The sequence below is a fragment of the Ctenopharyngodon idella genome, chromosome 1 (assembly GCF_019924925.1).
Source record: "Ctenopharyngodon idella isolate HZGC_01 chromosome 1, HZGC01, whole genome shotgun sequence".
Classification (NCBI taxonomy): Eukaryota; Metazoa; Chordata; class Actinopteri; order Cypriniformes; family Xenocyprididae; genus Ctenopharyngodon; species Ctenopharyngodon idella.
This window is the reverse complement of record NC_067220.1, coordinates 32,381,778-32,407,592: the sequence shown is the minus strand read 5'-3', so window position 1 is coordinate 32,407,592 and position 25,815 is coordinate 32,381,778. Positions and strand designations below refer to the sequence as shown.

At 40.3% G+C, this 25,815-nt stretch overlaps 1 protein-coding gene across 1 annotated transcript in view; it reads right to left on the bottom strand.

Moving 5' to 3' along the window:
• Nucleotides 1-374: 374 nt before the first annotated feature.
• tenm3 (teneurin transmembrane protein 3) overlaps nt 375-25,815 on the bottom strand; it is a 275,510-nt gene continuing 250,069 nt past the window's right edge. The window contains 11 exon segments of the mRNA XM_051889778.1: nt 375-1,974; nt 2,175-2,305; nt 2,404-3,444; nt 3,447-4,014; nt 5,908-6,204; nt 6,921-7,156; nt 8,001-8,176; nt 9,027-9,901; nt 12,738-12,892; nt 13,386-13,618; nt 19,488-19,737. Of these exon segments, the coding sequence (XP_051745738.1) occupies nt 1,216-1,974; nt 2,175-2,305; nt 2,404-3,444; nt 3,447-4,014; nt 5,908-6,204; nt 6,921-7,156; nt 8,001-8,176; nt 9,027-9,901; nt 12,738-12,892; nt 13,386-13,618; nt 19,488-19,737 (4,721 nt within the window). The 3' untranslated portion in view covers nt 375-1,215.

Sequence of the window (25,815 nt, the reverse complement as noted above, 5' to 3'; positions counted from 1 at the left end):
CCATGACATTACTGTAAAGAAATAATTTAGATCATTTCTGGCAAATTACTAAACCCTTGTTGGATTTTTAGTTCTTGAGTGTAGTATTTTCTCAACCCACAACTGAAATACAGCTACGCTAAACCTATTGCTGATTACAGCTGCAGCAACAGCATGAAACCACTGAACATATTTAGACAATCTAAACAGAGAAAAGAAAAAGAAAAATGGCAACAATCAGTTTCAGAGGATGGAAAGAGAAGAAAAACAATGTTAAGGATTTAATGACACAGTACAGCTGATTTTATTTCAATTAGCATTACCACAAATTTTGATAAGATAAAATATTAAAATTCATGAGTATAAACAGTAATGCATGACAAGACGAAAAAGTCTCAATATTTGTAAGATTTTATTTTTATGTATAAACACTGTACATAAATTACTTTCTCTGCGACTAATATTGTACGGATAAGTGAAAAAAAAAATCCATAAAGATATTCTAACATCTTTTGTCAAAGTACCGGTCAGTTATGAGATATATATTTATATATTTTGTTCTGTCAGTTTCCGCTCTATTCACCACTTGGGTTGGTTCAGGAATGAGATTGTACACTCAGATTTGATTATATGAACCACAACTGTGTCCCTTAAGAAATAAAAGCAGAAGAGAAACGATCAACTAGCTCACAGTCTGAAACCTCAGTCCTCACTTGTTGACAAAACATTTTGCTGAAAACAAGGACGCCCAGGACAGTACGAACCACTGAATTACAGTCACTGCCTTGCGAAAAAGACATTATATTAGTTCATCTGGGTGCAGTGGTCTTTGCATGTAAACACATTTGCTTTTTTTCCTCCATTTTATCACTGACCAAGTCACCTTTAAGGTTTTATATAAAATGCAAAAAAAAGAAGACAAAAACAAATCATAACTGAGTTTTTTTTTTTCTTGGGTTGCTCTCTTTGAGAGTCCATTGTCCATTCAATGCAATAATGTGGACAAATATGTAGAATGGGGGTGTGGTTCAGTCAATGAGAGGAAGTGCCTCAAGTTTCTTTTTTGTATAATTGCAGTGTGTGTGTGGCACTTAGGCACAACTCCTCACTTCTCTAACATAAACCCTTTCCCTTAAGTCTCTGGGATAGGAGTTCTGGGAGTGTGTACACAGGAGAGAGGAGTTTGGGGGAGAAGAGGGGCAGTAGTCTGTTGAAGAGCCTGTGCTGTGCAGACTGTTACCTCTTCCCAATCTCGCTCTGCCTCAGGAACTGGATATTGTTGGCACTGTCGGCCAGTTCAGGGTACTGCTCCACTGATAGTACATAGTAGCCGTCATAACCCAGCACCTTCCCAGAGCTGAGCAACTGCCTCTTCTCCCCCTCTGTCCAAAGACGCACTCCCTCCTCCCCGTCACGTACACGCTGCTGCTCCCGTGCCCATGCGCTTGACAGTGCTCTTTGGCGGGCCTGCTCTAAGACACGTGCCTTCTCCTCGTCCAGTGTCATTCCATAGCGCACATGCAGAGCCAAAGCGCCATACTGCAACTCCACATCTGCAAAGCGACGTGTCCGGCCATTGACCACGGTCGTGGACTGTGACACTGTTACGTTGACACCATTCTCTAGACTCTTGCGACCACTAGTAAGTCGCAAGGCGCCCAGGTCACTCTCGGGCAGGCTGGTCTTTATAAAGTAGTGTGTGTCACGGCCTTCCACTGTGAAGTGCAGATCCTCTAGATAGAAGGCATTGTTGAGGACAGTGGCCACTTTAATGCAGTCCTCGTTTGCTATGTTCAGTGCGTTAGTGGCCACCTGGCCTTTACTGGTAATGGCAAGCATCACACCTTTACCAATGAGAGATTTGACTGTGGCAAACCACAGCCAAGGTTTTTCCCGGCTTGAACGTCGACGGCTTAACTGGATCTCTGGCATCCTCTCAAAAGATAGGAAAGCTTTGGCCTGCCTCATAACCTCCTGCTGGACCCCTGAGATGGACTTAAGTTACCCAAAAAAGACAAAACACATTAGTATTATAATTAATTGTATGGGCATATGTGTAAACACTGAGTTTCAACTTAAATGAAACAGTACAGTAGCAAATTTTGAAAGATCAAGCTAAGTAGGTTATGTGGGACGGATAAAGTCAAACATATTCATAAGATTCTTAAGGGGAAAAAAGACATTAGATTGGATACCGGTAGGTCGTCCCATAGTTGACTCTTCCTCATTTCCAGTGACGGTTGGGTGAGGTCAAATTTAGGGATGGGAAATCCTGGGATGACATTATGCAGGTGAAAGCCAAATGTCACAAGCCAGATGTTGACATCTATGAATGAAAGAACATACATTGTAAAAAAAACCCTACCTAATCATGGTTGTACAAACAAAACACCAATACAGTATACCAGAAGGGTCCTCTCTTACCTGTGACATACTCCTTGACCTCATGCACCTTGCTGATGGGATTATTATTGCGGAACATGTACAAGTTGAAGGGAGCTGGGTCTTTGCCCACCCTGGTCCAGGTGCTAATATCTGGGGTGGTCCAACGGCCTGCTTGAATGTCATAGTCTCGCTCTCCAAAGTGCAGCAATCTTGTTAAAGGGTCATACAGGCCACCATGGAATCCAATAACCAACTGGAAGTCAGGGTTAGAGTCAAAGTAGATCTCTCCATAAGCAGTATATTGCACCTGCTTGAGGAGAAGCCCATTGCTGCTGAAGACTGCAAGTGGTGTTCCTGTGTTGTCACAAGCGATGTAAAACTCCTCACCACTGCTGATCTCCATGGCAAACAAATGGCCTTGTAGGTCATAGTAGAGTGATGTAATTTCAGAGCTTGAGTGGTTGTACACATGGGTGATGCGTGTTGGGTAGTTGAGGTCCGCATAAAAGAACTGAAGGTGCTGGCCCAGGCTATTACGAGAAGCCAGGCGTCTTCCTAGCCCATCATAGCGGTACTGGATAGTCCAGCCACTGGCTTTACTATGCACCCGAACCAAGAGCCCCTTGGAGTTGTACTCAAAGATCTCTGCACCCCTTTGCCGCAGAAAGCCATCTTCATCCATACGATACTGCACGTCGCCCAGCCGTGTGATGCGGTCCCGTAGGTCATAGCGAAGGGGGGTGAGTCGTGCACTGTTGCCAGGGTTCAGCAGGTGTAAGTTGCCATTCAGGTCATAATTATACCGCCACATCATTTTTTCATTCAGGTAGACTGTCTGCAGCTGCCCATCCACGTCATACTCATAGCCATATTTGGTGGTGTTGGCAAAAGGGCCAATCTTTATTTCCCTTTTGGTGACACGGCCCATATTGTCATACTGAATGGTGATCCAGTACATGAGGGAGCGGAAGATCTCGTACTGGATCTCCTTTATGCGGCCATGGACGTCGAAGTGCTTTGTATAGGTCATTACAGCTGTTGATATGATCTGGTTAATGTCGTAATAGATGACGCCGAATTTCCAAACTGCTCTACCTTGCCGGAGATGTCGTCAAACTGATAAAGGTCTATAGGAAGCGGGGTCTCGTTGATGACTCCTTGCATGCTGGTGACTCGGAAGCTGTTGTCATAGGTGTAGTCAAAGCGGGCATTAACCATGCCATCCTCACTGAAGCGGAATATCTGCCGATCCACCAGAGGACCTATCTGTCGATATCTGATAGAACAAATGAAACCCTCGCTCTGAAGATTGACAGTTTTCAGCACGCCTGCTGTCTCATCATAGGTGAAGCTGACTCGTGTGCTGTCGTATAGGATCTCAGACAACTTGTTCTGTCTCCGGTACTTATAGAGGACACGCCGGCCAGTGCCCAGGTGCGCCACCCGCAAGAGCTGGCCATCCTCACTGTAGTCCACCGTAACTGAGGCGTTACTTTCAGGTGGATTGTAGATGTTGCGGTAGTAACCGACAGAGCGGATAGTTTGCATGGTGTGACGGGCCACACTTGGCATAGTGATGGCAGAAAGTCGATCCTGCAGATCGTAATCAAAAATGTACTGCCGCTGGCTGTGTAAAAGCAGCACCATGGACTGTAAATCAAAAGGTGAGAGAAAGGAGAAATTAACCTAAACAATTCATCACTCTTTCATGCTTTTCTTACATGCTATTAAAATGCAAATGGTGTGTAAGAGCAGGTATTAACGCTCCATTTAGTGATTATTTCTTTGCCTAATTGAGTTCTCCTTGACCCTCAAGCTTCTAAATGCAGGTCTGTTGAATGTGCGTTGCTGCATAAATATAAAATGTACTGCAATTACTGGCTTTTGCCTCATGATGTGCCCGTACTTATCTCAATAAGGTGGGTTGAAAACGGTTTTCGTGCTCTGAATATTGTGGAACTGGAGCATCAATAAAAAGGGGTTTTAAAATGCATGTGTATGCTAAGCTGGAAGCTTGAGGTAAACAAACAAGTCAGCAAGTTGTCTTTGAGTTATGAATGACGGAGGCCTCATGTTTATTCTGTGCCTGTTTTGGGTCTTGTTGGACAATGTGAGAGGTGAGTTGAAGCAAAGGATGATAAATAAGTGTTTCTTGCTGTGGGGCTTAAGTACTGACATCCCCAGAGCCTTTCGTTGAATGGATCTGAGACTGCGGCATCACTCTACGTATATACATGTCTTGCCTGGTAAAATAAGCACACAGACTGACGTCTGCAGATATTGAGGGATATCCTTAGAGGCCTCTCCATCTTGGGGAATTGCTACAGTAGGTGTCTACCTTTGAGAAGCCTTCACCTTGTCAACCATACTTGGACAGACATAATTCTAGTTCCCTAGGCACTGCTGGTGGCGTATGTTTGATATCCTCTCACTGGTCACGCTACCTGCGCATGTGGCAGGCGACGGAAAGACAGACTATCCATGCATATTTAATCTACACTTTTGCACACAGTGGTTTTTCTTGCCACAAAACTTTTGTGGTTATAGCTGAGTGCTCTCTTGCAGGAAACTCACTTTTTATCTATCTGAAACTGCAAAATTATTTCATAATATTTAAACAACTATAAACACAAGTATACAGCAAGCCAAAAAATGTGTGATGTCCTGCAAGTATGAAGGGTTGGGGGTACAAGTTATTCTTTTCATATCACTCTTTGTCTCTTTCTTTATGATATCCTTAGGCTGAGCTCAAACCCTGAGTTTTCCCTGCAGTCTCATTTTAAGACTGAAACTTTGTCTATATGAGACTTTACTAAGCCTTTTCCCTCAAACATCCACCACATCCAGTTTCTCTCCCTCTCTGCACACACCAGTTTTTGAAGTCTACAAACCACCCACATAACTCCACAGAAATTTCTGACCCTTAAATAACTACAGGTCTTTTTAGTACAGCTATTTCTTTCGGTTTTCTTCGGACCAGCAAACTTCATGTTTGTACTGCTGACACAGTGATAATGGTGTGCTTCACGAGAACCAATTCAAAGGGAGTAATCATCAGTAAATCGGTAGTCATGATTGTATTGTAGACACCTTGAACTCAAAGAAACAGTTAACCCAGAAATGAGGTTTTCAGTCATTAATTACTTGCTCCCATCTTGTTCCAATCCAGTATTCTTATGTGAAATACAAAATTATTATGCATAATGGCTGCACTTCCATACAAGGAAAGTGGAATATTTATACTACCAATCTCCAAAAAGCATTTACCCTTAATGCCAAGCCCTTACATAGGTTAGACTTACAATTTATCGTCTAAATTAGTGCTGCAGTATCAAATGTATGTGCATGTAGCGTTTGACACAAGGAACTTAGTACTTTCCAAATAATGTCAATCCATTTTTATCTTTATAATTCTGATTGAGTCATTTTCAAACATCCTTGCAAAATAACCTTTGGAAATTTCTGACAAATAACAATACATATGCAATGCACTGCAAATCTTCTGGTATAAGATGCCTGTCTACTGTTTAAAAAAATTCTCACCTTGTCCAAATAGGTGTAACTCCAGGTTTTGCCATCAGCAAAGGTTCTGGAGACTATGCGTCCCTGGCTGTCGTATTCTACCCTCTCAATTGTGGGTCCTCTCTGGATGCTTGTGACCTGGCCAGAGCTGGAATAGGTGAGGTTGACAGACATCAGCTTACTGCTGGGCACCCACAGTGTAGGATGACCGGAAGCATCATACACAATCTTCAGAAGGAACTTTCGATGGTCATCGTATATTTTCTCTGTGCGCAGTGAGCGGTCATAGTCCACAGACAGCAGGTTTCTACCGTTGACCTTTACGATAGGAAAACAGAATATTTATCAGAATATTTTATTGATTAGAACATTCATTGCTAACAACAGGTATAGTATTTTTGTGTGGAGTTATATTGTATTGCTTTGAGGACTAAATAGAACACAAAAATTTCATACATTTTGGTCAACAACACATTTTCAATCTCTCTCCTAGTCTCATTTTTTGTTTGCCACTCAGAGGCTTTGAAATGCCAGAGCAGTTTCCCATATAAGAATCATGGTTGCTTTATTGATGCTCTGAGATGGCCTGCTTTTTTTGTGGAACAAATAAGAGGAGGAAGAACAACAGAGGACACTGTAACAATTCAGCTGCTCTTCATAACTCCTCTTCATAACATAAGAAAAATATAGAAAAATAATAGAATTTAAAAGATAAATAGTCTGGTTCACTGACAGAAGCTAATGAATAGACAACTTTTCTTAAGCCATTCATATGTGTCTGTGGGTTGTGTAATGTCAGAATTAGTTCAAATAGCAATGTGGATATGAGTGTTATGGCAATTAAGATCAAAGATGAAGCCTCTTATTTCAGTGTTTGCAGAAATATTAATATACATATTTTAAATATCCATAATTTAGCACTCCCAAATCAGTCATACAGTACCAAAAAGAGTATTGTACAGACACAATGTACATAACACATCTAATATATATGACTCTTGACAAAGAGTCTTCTTAATGACATTTTTACATACCCTGAGTTTCCTGCCGAACACTACAACCTTCCCCCTGTTCTGTTCTTTTCTGAAGCGCCACTCCACCAAGTTCTGTCCATTCTCTCCAGGCAGGGTCATGTTTCTTCTGGCCACCGTTGGGTTGGATGCGCCTGCAAGAATATGAGGCTCGGTCTGGAAGTGAGAGTCCATTCCATTGGCGTAGATGACCCTCATAGAGTTATCATAGCCCACCTGGTAGCTGTTTCTTAGTTGATCTATGAAGAGGAAAACCATTGAAACGAGAAGTAGTGGGGGGAAAAAGCAGGAGAAGATAGGTTATGAGGATTAAGTTAAGACTGTGAATTCAGTGTGGCAGGATCACCACCTTGATTTTTATTCTCAAGTCACATCCTATTTAGTTAAGAAGGTTAGAAAGGGATTTGTAAAAATAAAACCCCATGAGACATTAACTTCTTTGGTTTGTGCTGTGGTTGCGCTGTAACACGTATAAATTCATAATCTTCTTTGATCCAATTAAATTCACTTTAATCTAACGACTTTTCCCAAATTCACATCAAGTCACCCTATTGCTGTCTGTTACCTCACTCTATTAAACTGAATACATTTTAAACAGGTTTCCCAATCTGCTACTGGTTGAATAAATGGATTGAGATGTTCCAAACTCAGGCGACTGGTTGACCCAGTTTGGGATGTTTTAATAATGACACAGTGATTATACTTCTTATGGAAATAAACCTACAGATGTCTTTTTGTTGTCTTTACATATTAAGTTGGGCTAAGGTTATTAAAAGTATTTTAACATTAAAAGAATTCAGCTTTAAATTGTGCTATGCAGATGTATTATTTCAGAGCCCAGCTGTCCAGTTTGTTTTCATTCCCTGTGGTGCTGTGATTATAGTAAAAACTATAAATTACCATCTGACAATTTTAGCTCTAATGAATGAGTAATGAGTGTTTGGTCATTAATATTGATTTAACCTGTGAGTTACAGCTTGATTAGCAGTGTGGAACATTTCCAAGACTTAAAGCAACAGGCCAGTTTAAAGCGCCACCAGGGGTCATTTTTAATAATGATAATACAGCAGAGACTTGCCGCACCTTGAACTAATGTGTAAAATGAGTCAATGGAGGAGAGGTTGGTGGTGATGCTGACATCATCATCTCGTCCTGAGGTCTCAATGTCCACTGTTAGTGCTCTGTCCATCTCTCCAATCAGACTGGTGATAACCCCGGTGGGGAATGTCACATTGGTCAGGCGTCCCTCACTGTCATAGCTGAAAATCAAAAATGCCATTAGACCACCTTTTGCAGTTGGACCTCACTGACGTGTAGTCAGCAGTTCTCATGATGGAATGACATTAAGGAGACTAGTGTGCATGTATGGTTTAAAGTCAGTCTTGTTTATATGTATGCTATCTGACAGAGGTCAAATGGACAATCTGATCATGTACACTAGTCAAAGAAAAAATGGCATAAACAAAAGTGGAGAAAAAATGTGAAATAGGCTGTTAGTGTGGTTTGCTTTTTGACAAATGCTGCCTAGTTTGAGTTGCCTTGCACACTCACAACTGGCCTGGGGGCATTTTCTCTATAAAATGGGGATTAATTCTTACCCACAAACATAATAAAACTTGACTCATTGAAGTCATAATCATTAAGGTTTGTCAATGCCTGCAATGTCTTTGTGGTTATTGCAGGGTAAGCGCACAGACGCTGTGTCCAACATGTTGGCCAGAAGGACCTACCCCAGACTGGCATTATGCAAAACCTTTTGGTACACCACCAGCCAGAAAATGTCATTCAAATTCATTTAGCATTTTCACCATGCTCTAAATAGCATGTGGTGAAATTAAATGGTAGGTTTTGTAACTACAGGCTGCATTTTTGCCGAAGGAGAAGACTTAGAGAAGCAGGAATGTGTACTACAACATCAGTGCATCCAAAATGTCAAGGCTGACAATGCTACACATCTTAAAAAAATCTTTAAAAGGTAAAAACTCAATCTTCATTATTTTTTTATCTGAGACCACACTGAATATCTGAGATTTAAAATCTAATAGTAATAAAAAAGATATACAGAGAAACAGTCTTCTACAGTGTAAAGAAATTAGTAGAAGCACTCACTCATAAAATGTGGTCCAGCCAATTTGGATGCTTTTGGTGGCTAGCAGGCCGCTGTTACCATGGTAGGTGAAGAGCACTAGCTCCTGCCCCTGTGCTGTGAGGGTCTTAAGTCCTCCATTTGTACCAATTGTCAGCCAAATGACCTGGTTGTCAGGGGCAACAATGCGCACTGGCATTCGATTGGGGTCACGACGAACCCGTAGCGTATTTCCACTGCTATCTGTTACAGCAGTGACATCATCCTCATTGCTATAGCTAAAGTTGTACTTATAGTCACCAGTGACCAAGCTCATAGTGTACTGATGTGTTCCGTTGGAGTCAAACACGTAGAGTTCTTGCGAGGCAGGGGATGCAACTTCATAAAGACCTGAAGAGCCTTGCGGAGGTCGATTGTGACGTATGGCACGGATTCGAATGTTTCCCAGGTCAGCTACGTAGAGCGTTCCATCAGGAGAGACCACCAGAGAGGAAGGAGCATTTAGCCTAGCATCTTTAGCATACCCATCGCCTGTCTGATAACAGTCACAGTTAGCGTCATTCTTGCAATCGCAGTCGGAGGGCGCTCCTGCCAAGTGAGAAATCTCACCATCCGTGCTGACTTGTCTGATGCGGTTGATCTTCTTTTCATCAGTCTCAGCAATATAGAGCACACCGCTGTATGACAGAGCAATGGCTGTCGCACCTTCTAGAGTGGTCTGGATGGCACGCTTTCCCATGGTATACTCGATGCCCGGCACCTGGCAATGCATAGGTCTGCCTGCCACAATGCGCACCTGCCTATTCTCGGTTATCTGTAGTACGACGTTGTTGTCAAGCACATAGATAGAGTTGTCCATAGGGTTGATGGCCAGGTCTGTAGGCCACTCTAACCGCACCTGGGGAGAGGACAGATCAAACAGGGAGGTAGATCACTTACAGAAACTGGCTTGCATATACACACAGACACATTATTACATCTACCGCCTGCTCTCTCACTCTGTGCACAGTTGATGTTTGGGTCTGACACTGATGAAGAAGGATCTGTTACTTTGGAGGCTTAATACATTGGGTGCCTCTAGTTCATTCGATTTGCCTGTCGCTGGGTCATTTATTTTGCAAGGGGATGCAATTCCTCAGCGCCTACAGGGAACAACTGTCTGGCAAACAAAAGCACAACCAGAACAACATTGTCCACATGGAGGACTGGAATACCTCCACTGCTTCAACAAGGCTGTTAAAGTAGGTTTGCAAGGACAGTCTTGTTTGGACATCTATTAATAAAATAAAATCATTCACCAGCACACACTTTCTCTCAGACATACAGAGAAAAGTGCAAGTATTCTTCTCTTGATCATACATTGTCTTGTCTGTCTGAATTATCTGGTTTCAATATTTCTTGAATACAGTCTCGACAACTTCAATAACTCTGCTAAGTGCCAGTGGGGCAAAACTTAAGCAACTACATAATCTATAACTCACTCTTGTGAAGATATGCTGACAATTTAATTGTCAGTCTGTTCCTAAAGCTTTGAATGAACATTGATGGAGACTTATTCTCAATGAAATCAACTTATATAGCATGTCTGGGACTTTCCTCAACAAGGTGTCTTCATTTCTTCTCCTTGGTTCTCTTTCTGTTCTTTCACTCTTTTCCTTCCTGCTATGAACCTGCACCCTGACCACAAAGGCAGGTTAAGCGTCTTTGAAGAGCACCACATTAAAGCGTAATGGTTCTGAACTACAGCGGCTCCTGTGGATAAAAGCTTTCTCTGCTCAGCCATGGCCCGTCTGTGATTCCACCTTCTACATAATGCATGAACTCAAGACCAGATTTTACTCAGGGCAAACGGATTTTACTTGGGTGCGCCACAACATGCCACCTAAAATGTTTCATCAACTCTCAGGTCACCACCTGATATGCAAAAGGACAACTTGGTAGCCTTAGAAGCAGACAGAGTACTTTTGTATGCTCTGGGGACCAACTTGATTTAGACTGAAGATTTAAAAACCCAGATTTAATGAAGATTTCCTTGAAGAGTTTTTTTCTGCTGTCCCTATTGGCCTAACTGAGGTAGGTGACAGTTGTGTAGGTTGAGCTGTATATATCCTTAATGATGCACATCGATGACTCGCTACAGCAAACGTTTGGGTAATTGTGAGGCTGACACCAACTGTCTGGGTCTGTCCATACTTCACTGAGCTTCACTGAGCCTGGACCCAAGGGTATGTTAGACAACCGCCTTATGTCTCGTCCCCAACCTCCTTCACTTAGACAGAGACAAATGGGGTTGGTAGGGAGACCAGAAAAAAGAAAGAGCGGGAAGGAAGTTTACTAAACACTGCAAATCACTCCTTTTCAAGCAAAAGGCCCTCTTGATAATAAAGTTTCATGTAAAATGGAGTCTCACTCCTACACCCACAATAGAGATGTGCTACTAAAGAACACAATTTCTTGTTTGTTGGGTTGGCTGATATGGTAGGCTTGGACTGCTGAGACTCAACATTAATGTAGCATCAAACACATTTTCAGCTATTGCCATTGCAGACATACTCTATTTACAGTCAGCTGATTACAGTAATTTATTCCATAATGTGCCCTATCAGAGTGGGGTACTGAGATAAAACTAGTAGTAGTCAGCTGATCATGTGATCTCAACTGGAGGTCACATGTTGAGAACTGCTCCATGTAAAATAAAGCAGCTTTTATTAGGCTACTGATTTGACTGCAGTCTTCATGTAATGGGAGTGTGCATCATCTTAATAATATTTTTCAAATGTACTATTTGTTTTTGTGTGAAATGTTTTTTAATGAGGAAAAAACTACCGAGTGGACCTGTCAATGCCGTCCAAGAAATTCTAACTGATGATGTTTTCCACAGACTCATTGAGCTAAGGTGATTATATGCATTTAGCACCAGAGGGAGAGCAGCCATGGGGGGGAGCTCCAGGTCTTTAAGAAAGTTTCTCTGGTTTTTGTTTGGGTGGAGGCTGCTACAGAGGGCTGATCTCAGGCTTTTGGTTTTCACTTCATTCTAAAAGTGTTCCTGATTTGGGCCTTAAAGTATGTCTTGAGGTCAGTGGATAGATAGAAGGTCATAATGCAGTCTACTATAAGTAGTTGGCTAGAAAAAAAAAAAAATCAGACTCTAGTTTAAAAGTCTGCAAGCTGGTCCTTTAAATAACAAACTATTACTCACAGGGTTCCAGATAATACAAATGTTTAATAATTATAAACAAATTGTAAATAAATACAAAATAATATTAAAATGTAAAAAACATTTTTTTTTTTTTAAATAATTATTCAACAAATCCCCTCTGAAAACACTATCAGGGAAAACATGAAAAACAATTCTGCCTTCCAGTTCAAATGAGGCAACAGTTTCAATTGATTCCAGCCTTTGCTTTTATCTTTGAAACGAGGCCAGTCATCCTAACACCACTTCAGTGATAAAGCCAGAGGATCAGGTTTAAACAGCTAAATCTTTGTACTGAGAATCACAGATCACATTCTGAAATAAATCGAAGTTTGACCTTTCTGCCCTTAAATATTTTGCTTTAGCCCAGTGGCATAACTGGACTGAATTCAACTCTATAAATCAACTTTCAGGTTAGAAGTATTGCAGCTTTTCTTTTGTTTCAGCAATAAATAGACAAATTAATAATTCAATAATAATCAAAAATAATTCAAGTGGATTAAGCAGTGACGTAGAGCAGGTGAGTATAGATATATACCTGTCCGATATGCATGCTGGTATCACAGGTCAGAGGGCGAGCAGATGTAAGGTCATTAGACCCCAGCAGTGTTGAGATGATGCCATTCCGGTCTACTTTCCGGATCATGGTACCATCCACAAAATAGATGAATCCGTTCTTATCCACAGCAATGCCTACATAGAGAGGGGCAGATGTGAAATCTGCAAATAGACACACACACTGCACCTGCAAACAGGCGAAACACGACTGATACACATGTCACGCTTGCCCCTGTGGTTTCCAGGTCACTGAAGACGCGGCACTTGGTGAATTATTCACAATGTGCTTTTGGGTGGTGAATTATTTCTGAGCTAAGAGTGATGTTGAGAGCAAGTAATATGCAGGAAGCAGTTGTTTTTTTATCTAGTCAGAGCTAAAACCAAGAGGCAAGGAAATGAACCCTCTGGCGCTCTGATTCAGTGAGGATCATAGTTCTCACTAGTTCTCTCATAGAAATGCACTTAATGGCTGGATGTTACTGTGTTGATAACTTTAAATGAAACCAGTTTTGCTTTAAAAGCAAAATAAAACATATGCATGTGTGTGTGTGAGAGAGAGAGAGAACAGAAGTGTGTCGTGTTTAGCTATAGTAGTCCATATTGATTTGTGGGTGTTCAGTCTCTTCACCTTTGGGTCCCAGCAGTAGTGCCTCGGTGGCCTTGCCTCCATCCCCACATCGAGCCTCGTCAAATGGCAGACACTGCTCTCCGGTCCCTGCCACAACCTCTGCGTTCTGCAGCAGCTCTTTGGTTCCAGTTAGGGCTTTAGGCCTGAAGATTCGTCGTGAGTTGGTATCCGAAACATACAGCTGACCTGTCATTGGGTCTGTTGCTAGGTAGTATCTATGTGCGGGATTGTTGCTAATGGGACAAAGGTAGAAATTTCACAATTACAAGAATGACAGTATAGTTTACTTATACAGAAATTTAAACAAACATATACAACAACAGGAAAGGAAGTCATTTCATTTTATCTGGCCAAATGACACAAGCTTGAAGCAATGGATAACTGATTTGAACTGAAAACTTCTTTTTTTTAGTTGTCTTTTGTCCGTAAACCATTATGGTAATAATCATAAAATAACAACCACAAAGTTTTAAGTTGGTGAAAGCTTACGGATGTAAAGAAATGTGATCACTGATCTTAGGCTATTGTGTTTTATTGTTAAAGTGATTGTACTGTACTTGTTTGGCCTGACCAGTTAGAGGGGAAAGGAGTTGAGCACTCTGTCAGAGTGAACCTAATGCGTTATGACTGGAAATCACTATCGTCTGACACAACCATAATGATGCCCACCAAACTGTCACATCCTTTCAATCATTTGCACTTCCCACCCACACCCCTACAACAAAGGAAAAAGCCAGCAAGCAACATGAAGTGATGTATCTGTTGAAGAAAATCAACAACTTGTCGCAGTGTTTCAATTAGAAGTGACTAAGGACTAAGAATAGCGCGCAGACACCTTGCAAGAGGGTTGGCTGCCGGGCAGACCATTCTCGATATATGCTTTGAAACAGATGGCGGCTGCTGTAGCTGAAACCTCTGCTTTGTACAGTAACTGACTAGCTTTTATTTATATTTTTAGATAACCTCACTTACTGATCTAAAATCAAATTTACAGAGTGATGTTGGGCTTCATGCTTGAGCTCATTTTTTGGTTAGATATTTTGCTCCAAAACCTAGTAAGCTGCTTATGGAGGTAGGAATTTAAGGCATCACAGGCATGCTCCCGATGTGAAGGTCACCTAAGGGACCTAATTTTAGTGGTGTTTAGAAGGCAGCAAAGAAGCTCATTACATTATAAAACAGACCTAAAGTGTGTTTACAGTAGGGTTGTCAAAAGTAATTGTACTTGGTACCAAATTTATATGTACAATTAAAAACGCAACGCACCAGTCTTTCTGCAGTACTGGTAGTATCGAGTACCGGGCCAATCTGGTACCCGCTGATAGGTGCTGCTTTCAAACGATCCCATCTGTATTTGTGTGAGCGCTCTGTGAAGATTGTCAAAGGTTTCTATTTACAATGTGTTTTTGCAGAGTTGAGTATTCATGTTTGACATGTTTGCAGTGTAGACAGATTTTTGATTATAATGGGAGTTTTCACTCAAGTCAGTGAGCTTGCGCTACAGTTGAACTGAAAGGATATCAGCTTCGTTGATTATAAAGACAGCACTCTTTGATTGCTTTATATTGCTTTATATATCCCATTCATAATTTGAAAAAAAAATTATTTTTCATGCTGCTGAGTGTCACTATGTGACAACTGTATTAAAATGAGAGACTGAATCTAAAACTTCGATGTTTGACAAATGATGGGACATTAAGTCTTAAAGTGTAAGTGCAACAGACTTGCCACTTATGTTTGTTTTTGATTTTATTACTAACTTTTCATTTGATTATTTTTAATGCAATGTTTACTTAAATGAACAATTTGAAGGCTACATGCTAATGTTTTAATGTATTTACTTATAATCATTAATAGCATTAAAATTGACTAATTTCATTTATTTCATATATTTAATTTTTAAATAGTTAAATTAAAAAAAAATAAAACAAAAGTTTTTGCTATGGTACTGAGAACCATGAAATTTGTCTGGTATTGGTACCACAACTGAAATTTTGGTATTGTGTCAACCCTAGTTTACAGAAAAGCAATATACACAAGATATGTTCAGCTTTCACATGTGCTAATTACACTGTTTACAATTTGAATCAGCATGCTCCAGCAACTCAGGAAAAGACCAAAGGGCTAAGAAGGTGTCAGGATGATGTTAGTTATTGTTGCTATGTGGCACAGACGCCACATTGCACTTACAGTAAATACAGATCAAACAGGCTAAAACTAATATACCATTTTACTGTGCCAAATGGAAACAAATGTGAGTTCTGGGAGTGAAGCAGGGAGGGTAGAGGCTTAGAGAAGGCTTGGTTTAAGGACACTGAGGTTTGGGGTCAATAATCTCCTAAGTTTATGAGGCTCTGTGGAGTATTAGGCTATATGGGCGTGCCTTGATGACACATACAGATGGGCCGAGACATCTGGGACAAGAGGAAGTCGAAGGCTAGCCATTAGGTGGCTTATAATGTTCACCAGCCAGAAACAGTGGTTGTGAATTAATAACTCTTAGCACTTATTAATTCAGAGTCATTAATGCTTAATGGGTCGTTTTTGTTTTTCAGAAGCATTGAGAAATGTTGGCGAAAAGATGGATTCGTCTAAAAATACGCCCTTTTAATTACGTACACTGAACGATTTTGCCCACACACAATGTAACCATATAGCGAAGTTGGCCTCTAATCCCATTTTAAATGATTTGGTAGGAGACGGAGAGGAATGGTTAGCGTGTCCATGGGATTCCTAAATTTATCCCTAGTTGCAAATTTATTCAACAGGCTCTAATGGCTTTGGCTCGCCCACTTCAAATTACTCGCATTTATTTCCATTCATGAGCTCCATACGTCTGCGATTAAACCCTACAGAGGTTTCAAACAGAACTTAATGTAGGATATCAACATCTACAGCGCTCTGTACATCGCCCCTCAACTGGAACTATTCAAACATGTGTGGGATGATGAGGGCCTATTTGCAGTGTTTATCAGGAACTTCTGCTTGTCCAGGGTGGAGACATTTGGAGCTGAAGTACTGGAGACCTGTCAAGAGAGGTTTATGTCCTGAATCCTTCCTGAGAAAACAGATCTACACCAGTGTCAGCTAAAATGGACGTCTGTGTATTTTACTTAAACCTTTTCTGGCCAGAGAATCAAAGGCGCAGACAAAATTCAAAAAACAAACTATTTCTTTCTAAGCTACATGAGGTATCTTTGACCTTCTGGTATGCTGTATGCAATATGCCACATTAAAAGAAAATGTTTTACTTGAGTTCTACACAAATGCCTCAGCTAAGCTACCCTTATAACCACACAGTGAAGCAAGACAAAAAGGGTTGAAAGGAATTTCTCATTGTGTTGGGAAGACATGGGACTTCCCCATGGGATTAGTGATGTTGATTTACAAAGCAATGACAAACTAAGACTGTGTTTGAAGAAAAAATATAGCCATTATGTTGCATTATTCAAACAATTTTGTCAGGAATTCAGATCTGTTGTCATAATCTGTACTGTAGTGTTTTCAATGGAACCACACCATTCATGCACAATCAACAGATACATCTGAAGAAGTCCTTATAGTGAAGTTCAAGTCTGAGACCACATTGAAAATCTGGGATACAGACTGTAATTTAATCCTGGAATTAAAATTTGATTTAAAAATTGACTAAGTGCTTTGTATAAAAGTTCAGATTTAATTTTAGATGCTTCCAAAGAGCATCCTGTATGTGCAATGGATCACATGATTATCAGGTTTCACACAAACTTGTGGAAATCATGCAGCTTGAGAGTTCAAGTAAAATTAACACTCAAAATGGTATACCTGATGATATACAAAACATATTAAACACATTACTAGTGGTCTTAGGCTTTCAGACCTCACTTTACTAAAGATTTGGGCAATGAGCTTTAAAGCAAATGAAGTATGAGTTAAATAATACCAAGAAAATCAAACACACTTTAAGAATGATCTCAAAATGTCACTGGTACTCCAGAAACATCTGAAGCAGATGACACACATTTACATTACATCTGATGGCATGCAACAATCATTATGAGGACACGATCACTTTAAATAATGGACTGCACCAGAATGGAAGGAGCTGTGCATTAATGAGATGGCTTACCTATGTCTGAAATCTTTATTTCTTAGGATAGCAGAGGAAAAAAGAACAGAAACAAGAGAGATAAGAAAAGGGAGAGAGAGTAAAACAGCAGAAGCACATAAATCTTGTCAAGAAAGTGAAAAAACAGGTGTGCATATATTAATCACATAGACGGGAAATAACGCAGCGAGACAGGGCCGTTAACTGTACTTTGTCTTGTTTCTTAAACAGAGTTGGATGTGTGAATGTTCCACCTGGGAACTGAAGAACAGTATGAGCTCACAGCACATGCTGAGGTTAACTGGCCCATAATAGCAAATTGATTGTGTCCCAGACAATGAAAAGCAATTCCTTAAACATTGCCTTTAGCCGCACAGAAGCCACGCTGTGAATATGTCGCACAGAGGACCACCATTTCATTTTCTTCATCCATGTGTTTAAGTGCTTTAATGAAGGAATTTAATTTACAGGAGCGGCAGACACACAAAGATGATACTGAAACCTGTTAAGTGCTGGGCCATTTATAGAGAACTCGTGTGAGTGCACATACGAGACATTTTTGTGTGGGTATCAAGTTAGGGGCAGATGGAATGAAAGGAAGATGATAAGATAAGGTTAAAAATACAGTAAGTGTCAATGACAGAAAAACACAGGCATGGAAAACATGAGATGGAAAACGAGAGACGGCTAAAAGGACGAGACAGACGATTTAAGGGGAAAGAGAAAGGAATAAGAGATAAGGAAAGAGAGGAGATAAGAGGTAGCGGTCATGTATCACCGCAATGGCTAAATGAGGTGCTGCAGGAGAGCAGAGAGTGACATGGAGGGCCCTCTAGGCCCCACCGAGTGTGAGGGAAGAATTTATGATCATTTCAGCGAGAGTCCATAAAAGACCCGAGACACGGCTCTGATTTCATATAGAGGAACCCTGAGAGCACTTTGAAAGAATATCTACGCGTCTCTGTTTGTGTGGATGTGTGAGCCCACTCTAGATCTAAGGAAAGGAAATGACAGGTCTTGAGGTTTGAAAGAAAAGGGCACATGTGTTCACCTCATGCTTGTAATATATCAGCTCTGCACCTCTGCACTTCATGGTGTTTTGATTATTCACACACTGTGATCACAGTCAGGAGAGAATACAGTTTGAATATTTGAGATAGTTTAGATTATTACATTAATATAAGCATGCTGCACATATGCTAAAATTAGACCACAATTTCTTTTTTTTTTTTTAAATGGATACTGAACAATCAAAACTAATCTTTCTATTACAGAGGTAGCACATCTGACAGTGTTTTTTGGTGATATTTTCCTGTTAAAGGGAAAATCTGTCATCATTTACTAACCCTTGTGTAACTCCAAAACTGTAGTGTTGTAACTTTTGGCTAAACTTCTGTAAAAGAAATGAATGACGTAATCTGAGTTTTTGAATGTCAACTGAAACTGAAATGAAACTCAACCACAATAGATTTGGTGGTATATAAATGCCCTGTAACCAACAAAATACAATTACATTTCAATAAAAAATAAACATACTCAGAATCAACAGCTTCTTGAAATGATAAACTACTATAAATCTCAGTGATTAATCTCTTTGAAGATACAAAAAACTTTGTTTAGTTGGCAGAAATACTCTGAGAGATAAACACTGTTATTTCTCTGAGCCCAGTAAATAAACAGACACACACACAGGCACACAGCCTTTGATGTGGGCTGGACGAGCTCAATAGAAGGCTGGTGGTGGATCATAAAAAAGCGAAGTATGGGAATATGTAATTCTTCTCGTCTTAGGGGGGCGAGAGCACCAGTAATGAGTCACCCTCTACAGACGAGAATTCAGTCACTGTCAGCGCGTTCTTTTCAGAGCACATGAGCCATATACTGAGCTGAGTGCCCCATATTACAGTCTAACAACATGCAGTATCCATATCATTAGCACAAACGCTACATCATGCTGTCTTTTATACCTCTTTCAATTTCCTTCCATTTCTCTTTTACTAGCTTGCGTTTCTTACCTCAGCTCCATAACACTGGTAACGTTTCCTGAGGGAAAGATGCGTCTGATGTAGTTGAAGTCACCGACAAACAGGCTGCCATCAGATCCACAGGCGAGGGCCACTGGAGCCAGCAGTTTGTTGCCATCAGCCTGGCCATTACAGCTGGGGCAGGAGATACTGCGCCTGCGCCCATTACCCATAATGGTGCTGATCACTGGAGGCTGCTGGGAAATGAAGACGTTCTCACCGTTGCCTTTGTACAGGATGCCTGCAGGACAAGAGGTTTGTGTGGGTAAGCTACTCTATAGCTTATCATAATGTAGCTGATGTTGGAAAGATGAAGAAGCTAAATGAAAAATTCATATAATGATCTAATGAATATACATAGCTGTGATTTTGATAATGTAACATTCATTTATGTGTTTGATATACAATATACAACAGTAAGATCCAGTACTGTAATCTGACTGGGTTAACAAGTTCACAGTTTGTATCACTCTGCATTCCAGACAGCCATATACAGTACACACACACACACACACACACAGACAGATTATATATATATATATATATATATATATATATACACAAACACAGACGTCATAGTGTGTATACCTGACAACCCCCCCAGCAGCAACCTGAGGATAGGCTTTGCTCAAGGGCAGAAATGTGATGGAAAACCCCTTGTAGGGACTGAACCTACAGCCTTTCAGCCTGACTTTTTAACAACCGGACCACACCAAACCAATCACACAGTAATCAAAGCAAAAGAAAAAAATCTATAAAAATGTAATCAGCAATACCCGTTTAGTAGAAGAAAGTTTATCTATGCAATATCTCATTACTGCTATAATAACCCATAATTCCCATGAACATCAAGAGATCTGCGTAGTTCATTCAATATTCTACCTCTTTATCTATACCTTTGGCTAAATAGGATATTAAATTACTATTTTTTTTAATCATTTTAATTATATAAATTAGGCAGAAATAAACAAGGAAACATATCAAACTAACGTTATGAACAATTAGGGGAAAAAAGGAACCGCTTCTTATCTTACTTATTAGCATTCCTTAAACAGCAATTAATTTTTGCTTTTGAATATTTTATTCTCAGATGATTTGCACCTTAATGTAATGTTATCAAAGGGTGTTGCCATTTTCAGACTGGTTCACAAAACTGTCTGACTTATTGTAACATAGCATTCTGATAATTCTACTGTTAATATATTCAGCAGTGAGAAAAGGGGCAATCTGGCAGTAGTTCAGAATCAATAAACAGCCCAAACACATGCTGCTAGAATGATTATATGGCACAGGCAACTTAAGCAAATCAATTAATCGAATCACATGATGAAATGACTGTTGGGTGTATCACAGTAAGTTTTAAAAAATAATATATCTTTTTGTTGTGGTTCCCTAGTATAAATTCCAAATGAAAAACTAATACTGACCTGCTTCACACTGTTAAAATGATTTCACAACTGCTGTTGATTCTATTCTGACATTTGTAAACTTGTGAAATATGCCTGTAAAGATAGGTACAGCATCACTAATACCATTATTATTGTTAAATAAAAGCCAGTTAAAGACTGTCACAAAACTGTGCAGGAACAAGTTATTACCCATTGTAAATAAAGTTATTTCCAGTTTTTTTTTATCTGTGACTGCACCTCTTCAAATCTAAATCCAGGTAATACACCTTGGTTAATCTCATAGCCACAGCAATTTTGAATTTGCGTGCTTGTAAGTTTGAGTATATGTGGGGGAAAAGCATACATGAATGTGTTTCTGATAGTCTCGCTGTATATTTGTGTGTGTGCACAGTGTGGAAATGCCACAGTGTTTGGGTTTGGGCTGTGAGATGAGCTTAGTTGGCCCTAGGTTTGAATTTGATCGTCAATGTTGTGCTTTAATGTTTTCCCTCAGGACATATTTTAATGGTGCACTAATAGCAACACCAGATCGACTCGACTTATTCCCTTACCTTGCTCCTCAGACAGCAGCATAACTAGTATTTTTTAATTTATGAGAGCCAGGAATTGTATACATACACCAGATAAAATGTGTAAATAGGTAAACAAAAATAACCAATGTAGGTAACAATAAATTATAAAGTTAAAATAAGAAAAGAAAGAGAAAAAAAATGCCCTAAACCTTTCAACAACTGTACAAACCCTGGGCAATATGCAAAATTACTTTTTTTAAAAAAAGCTTACAAAAATTTGTCAACTTTTTTGATAAATATGGTGACTGAAGAGATCAAGCCTCTGGTTAGCAATAAGTAGAACACGATGGGTCTTTTATCAGACCCTAGAGTGGGGAAAAAAGGTATGAAGAGTTTTTTGATCTTTCTTTAATGCTGGTTAGGATCAAGGGGGCACCTGGAGAAGATGGTCAGCAGGAACCATCACTAAAGCGTGCATTTATAGATAGCAATATCATCGTGTAATATGAAAGTAAACTGCAAATGTTGGAGGAGGGAAGACAAGCAACAGCACTTATGTGCTCACCGGTACATTCACATTTGGTAAATGAGCACATCTGTTTGTTGACATCTAACTTTCCACTAATAGCTTACCACTAATAAACATACTTTTCAAATAATGAAGTCTGTAACATCATATTTCAAAGATTACTGTACACTTTGATACGCGTAAGCCTTTGAAATTTTAATGAATGTGCAGCTATTGTCAATAATGAATTTATAATCTATTGAATAGCTACCTGCTTTCATGGTAGTAAAAAACATTAAATTTTAACAACTATTTTTTTTCGTAAGGTGTAAGGTGTGTTGAAAGAGCATGTTGCTTCAGCATGTTTTGAGCAGGTCAATACTGCATAAATGTAATACAGCACTACAGTAATACAATTCATTTAGCAAACAGCAACCAGGGCATCCTTAAATACTAGATGAACTACCCCACAGGAAAAGTCAAAATATCTGGCCTGACACTTATGGAAGCCCAGAAATAAGGAATATGTGATTTTAAATGTTCAAAAAGAAAATGATGAAATATTCTATACTCCTAGTGTCAGGTAGATTTTATATTTACATTTATATTCTTAGAAGAAGCACACACATCACATTAAATGGCAAGAACCAGCACAGAGAGCTGAGGATACATGACACCTGCTAAGCCAGGCCTCACAATTTCATACAGCATGCTGAATTTAATGGGGTTGCTGGCTCTCGGTTCCCATAGAGAAAGCAAACAAGACAGAGAGGGAGAGAGAAAGGAGATGGAGGGCATCAGGGAAAGACAAGCGATTCGTAGACGGAGCAGAAATAACATGTGCCACCACAAACCGCTGTCATCCACTGTGAGTGCTCAAATTAGAGTCCACCACAAGTCTCCTGTCAACTGTGAACTCCACTAACTTCCTACTGCCTTCTCAGCACAACCCCTCCCAGACAGAGAGAGAAACTGTGTTCCCAAAAGTAGCTGCTACACTGCCTACATCCGAACCGTCATAGAACCTCAAAAGGGTCCGATTTGAAACGCTCTACATCGCTTTACAACTTGCATGTCACACAAATAGCACTATGCACAGGAGAGACTTGACTCCACTGATTCCATTACAGTTTGAAGCACAAACTCGAACACAAATATTGGGTAAAATGATTCATTTTAATTACACTGAAAAATGGTTATCAATGCTTTTCTGTAGTGAATGAAATATGTTTATTTATAATTAATATTTCCCTCACCTTGTCCACCATCTTGGGGATGCCTCAAAATGCTGCCTCTTTAGTAAGCACACTGTTTTGGAACAGAACAAAAATGTGTTTCCAAAACTTGTTTCCAAATTCTTTGCATACATATGTGTGTGCGTTAAAGACTGGACAGAACCAAAGAGATTCTAGAGAGTGAGAGGAAGTGTTCTTAAACACAAAGTGTGCAGGTGAACTCAAAGTGTCCAAGTCAATATAATGTTTTCTAAAAGCGCCCTTGCGATCACAGTTAGCTGCTTATTGGGAGTTGCTTTGAAAACGGCGGGGTGTTCGAGACTGGGGTAGGGGGGTCTTCAAAGCTGCACTTCAAAGGATGACTTCATGCTGTGCTCGCTAAATTATTCACATCGGGCAACGTGCTGGAATTCTGCATCTAGCTCCTCTGTGCGCTAATTATGAGTGAGATCAATGACGCCATCTTAAGCCCCCTCTCGGGTGTGCTTGGGCACCGGTCCACACAGCAGCCGCATCGCGGTCTAAACGTCCCCATAAATCTCAATATACCTCCTCCTCTGATCAACCACCCACCATCGATTAAGCCATTGAGCGAGGGATTGGCCGGAAGAGTGAGAGGAATGGAGGTACGTATATGGAGGGCTAAACTACTTTTAGGCTACTCTGTGGCGATCCTCCGCTAACAAAGACAAATTGGAAGGCTCGTTGGCCCTGGGAGAGACCCACGACCTTGACTTCAAACCTAGCTTCTCTGAGGGAGGTCGCTCCAGATACAGACACGTGTATACACAAACACATTTTCAATGGCTAATCGGAGCCATGCGCACGAGTCGCTCCTTCACGCAAATTACTCATGGTCGCATTACAGTAATGAAACCCACACCGCACCTGTTTGATCTGCTGTACAAGGGCTTGTGAATAATAGTGCAAGCGGATATACGTACACCCACACACACAACAATGAATGTCTTCAATTACACATATACAAGTTATGACGGGCCCCAAATTGAGAACGGCTCACATTGTGGGACGTACTGGATTATTCATTCAGGCATGCAGAGAGACAGCCTTCAGCTCATAATGATTGTGTGTACATGTTCCTTTGATATGCGTGATGTGTGTTTATATATAAATCCGACAGAGGGGGACAGGTCATGAGTGGAAAGCAGTGATTTGCCAATAAAAGGCTGAATTGGAGTTTATAGCTGCTGTGTTTATGCTGGGTCAGAAACTGGATGAGATTACATAGCTAGAGCTGTAGTCTACTCAATTTTCTTCCATTTACGCCTCACAAACCATCTGTCACTGCCTCCTTTTCTTTCTCTCAGCGTACCATTTCATGTCTCATCTTCTACTTCGCTTCTTTTGTCTCAACAACTCTTCTTCAATCTCTCTGTCTTCAGACAATGCGTATTTTTTTACTCGCTTTTGTAAGAATCTGATAACACCGCAAATATTTGTGAGATATATTTAAATAAGAATTGTATTATACTGAAAATGTAGACTGTCACATTATATAAAAAACTCCTGTATGTATTGGTTTTCTATTGATTCCAGGCCTTTGGTATTTTGAAGCAATACATCATTTCTCAAAGGATTTGTTTATCTTCGCAGTCATAGCCACTGTGTCAGCTAATTTGGAAAAAAAAAAAAAGCTGTATGGAAAAGCAGCAATAAATCTTTGCAGAGCCGCGTAAAGAGTGTGGGTGTGTGTGTAGAGAGTGTGCGATTAGTGGTCATCGAGTATTACCAAAATCAATTTAATTTAATCATTTCGCCTCTCCTTGTGTGTTCATTTCTCACATCTCTATGCCGTTGTTTTGTCATTAATATTTCATGAAGTAACTCCTTCCCGACAGGTCCAAAGTCAATTTGAATAATGGGAAAACAGTGTGTTTGGAGTCAGGACAAAACTAGTAAAAAGCAGGGGATGCTATTTGTATTTATTTATTTATTTTTGGTCCAGAGTGTCTGTACCACACATACGGCACTGCAGAAAAAACAAGGAGGAAATCTGCGAACATGCTCTCTCTCAATCACACACTCTGTCTTTGAAGATTTCCTGACTGGAAGTAATTGCGATCCCAAAGAGAGGTGTCTGAATCTCTCCCCCTGACCTCCCGCTGTTAGGTGGAGGGAGGGAGGTACAGTGGCTGAGCACTGACAGGGCCTGATAAGGGCAGATGAAAGGAATCGGAGGCTGAGATGGTGAGAGCGAGTGAGAGAGGATGCAGGTAAGCCCCGTAGGCTGTGGTGGTCCACATCAGAGAGCGAGGCATGCTTGGCTCATGCAGCCAGATTCAAAGTTGCATTACATGCCTGCACATGACTAAAGCTAAACTCAATGGGATTTAGAAAGGGCAGTAAAGTCTAGTGCGGCTGAATTTGCTGTGCTGAAGTGAGTGAGTGCTTGTGTGTGAGAGGTGAGAGGCAAACGTGGGTGCGGTGGCCTTCAGGTAAAAATGAAAAAGAACGTAACAGTGAGAGGGATGGAAAGATGGAGTCAAAATGCGATTACGCCACTTTCGTGTCTATGTGTGTATGCATGTGGTAAAGATGGTTAGAGTGGAATACACATATGCATTAGTGCTGTCAAAATTAACGCATGCGATTGATTTTTTTCAGTTTAACGCGTTAAAAATATTTAATGCAATT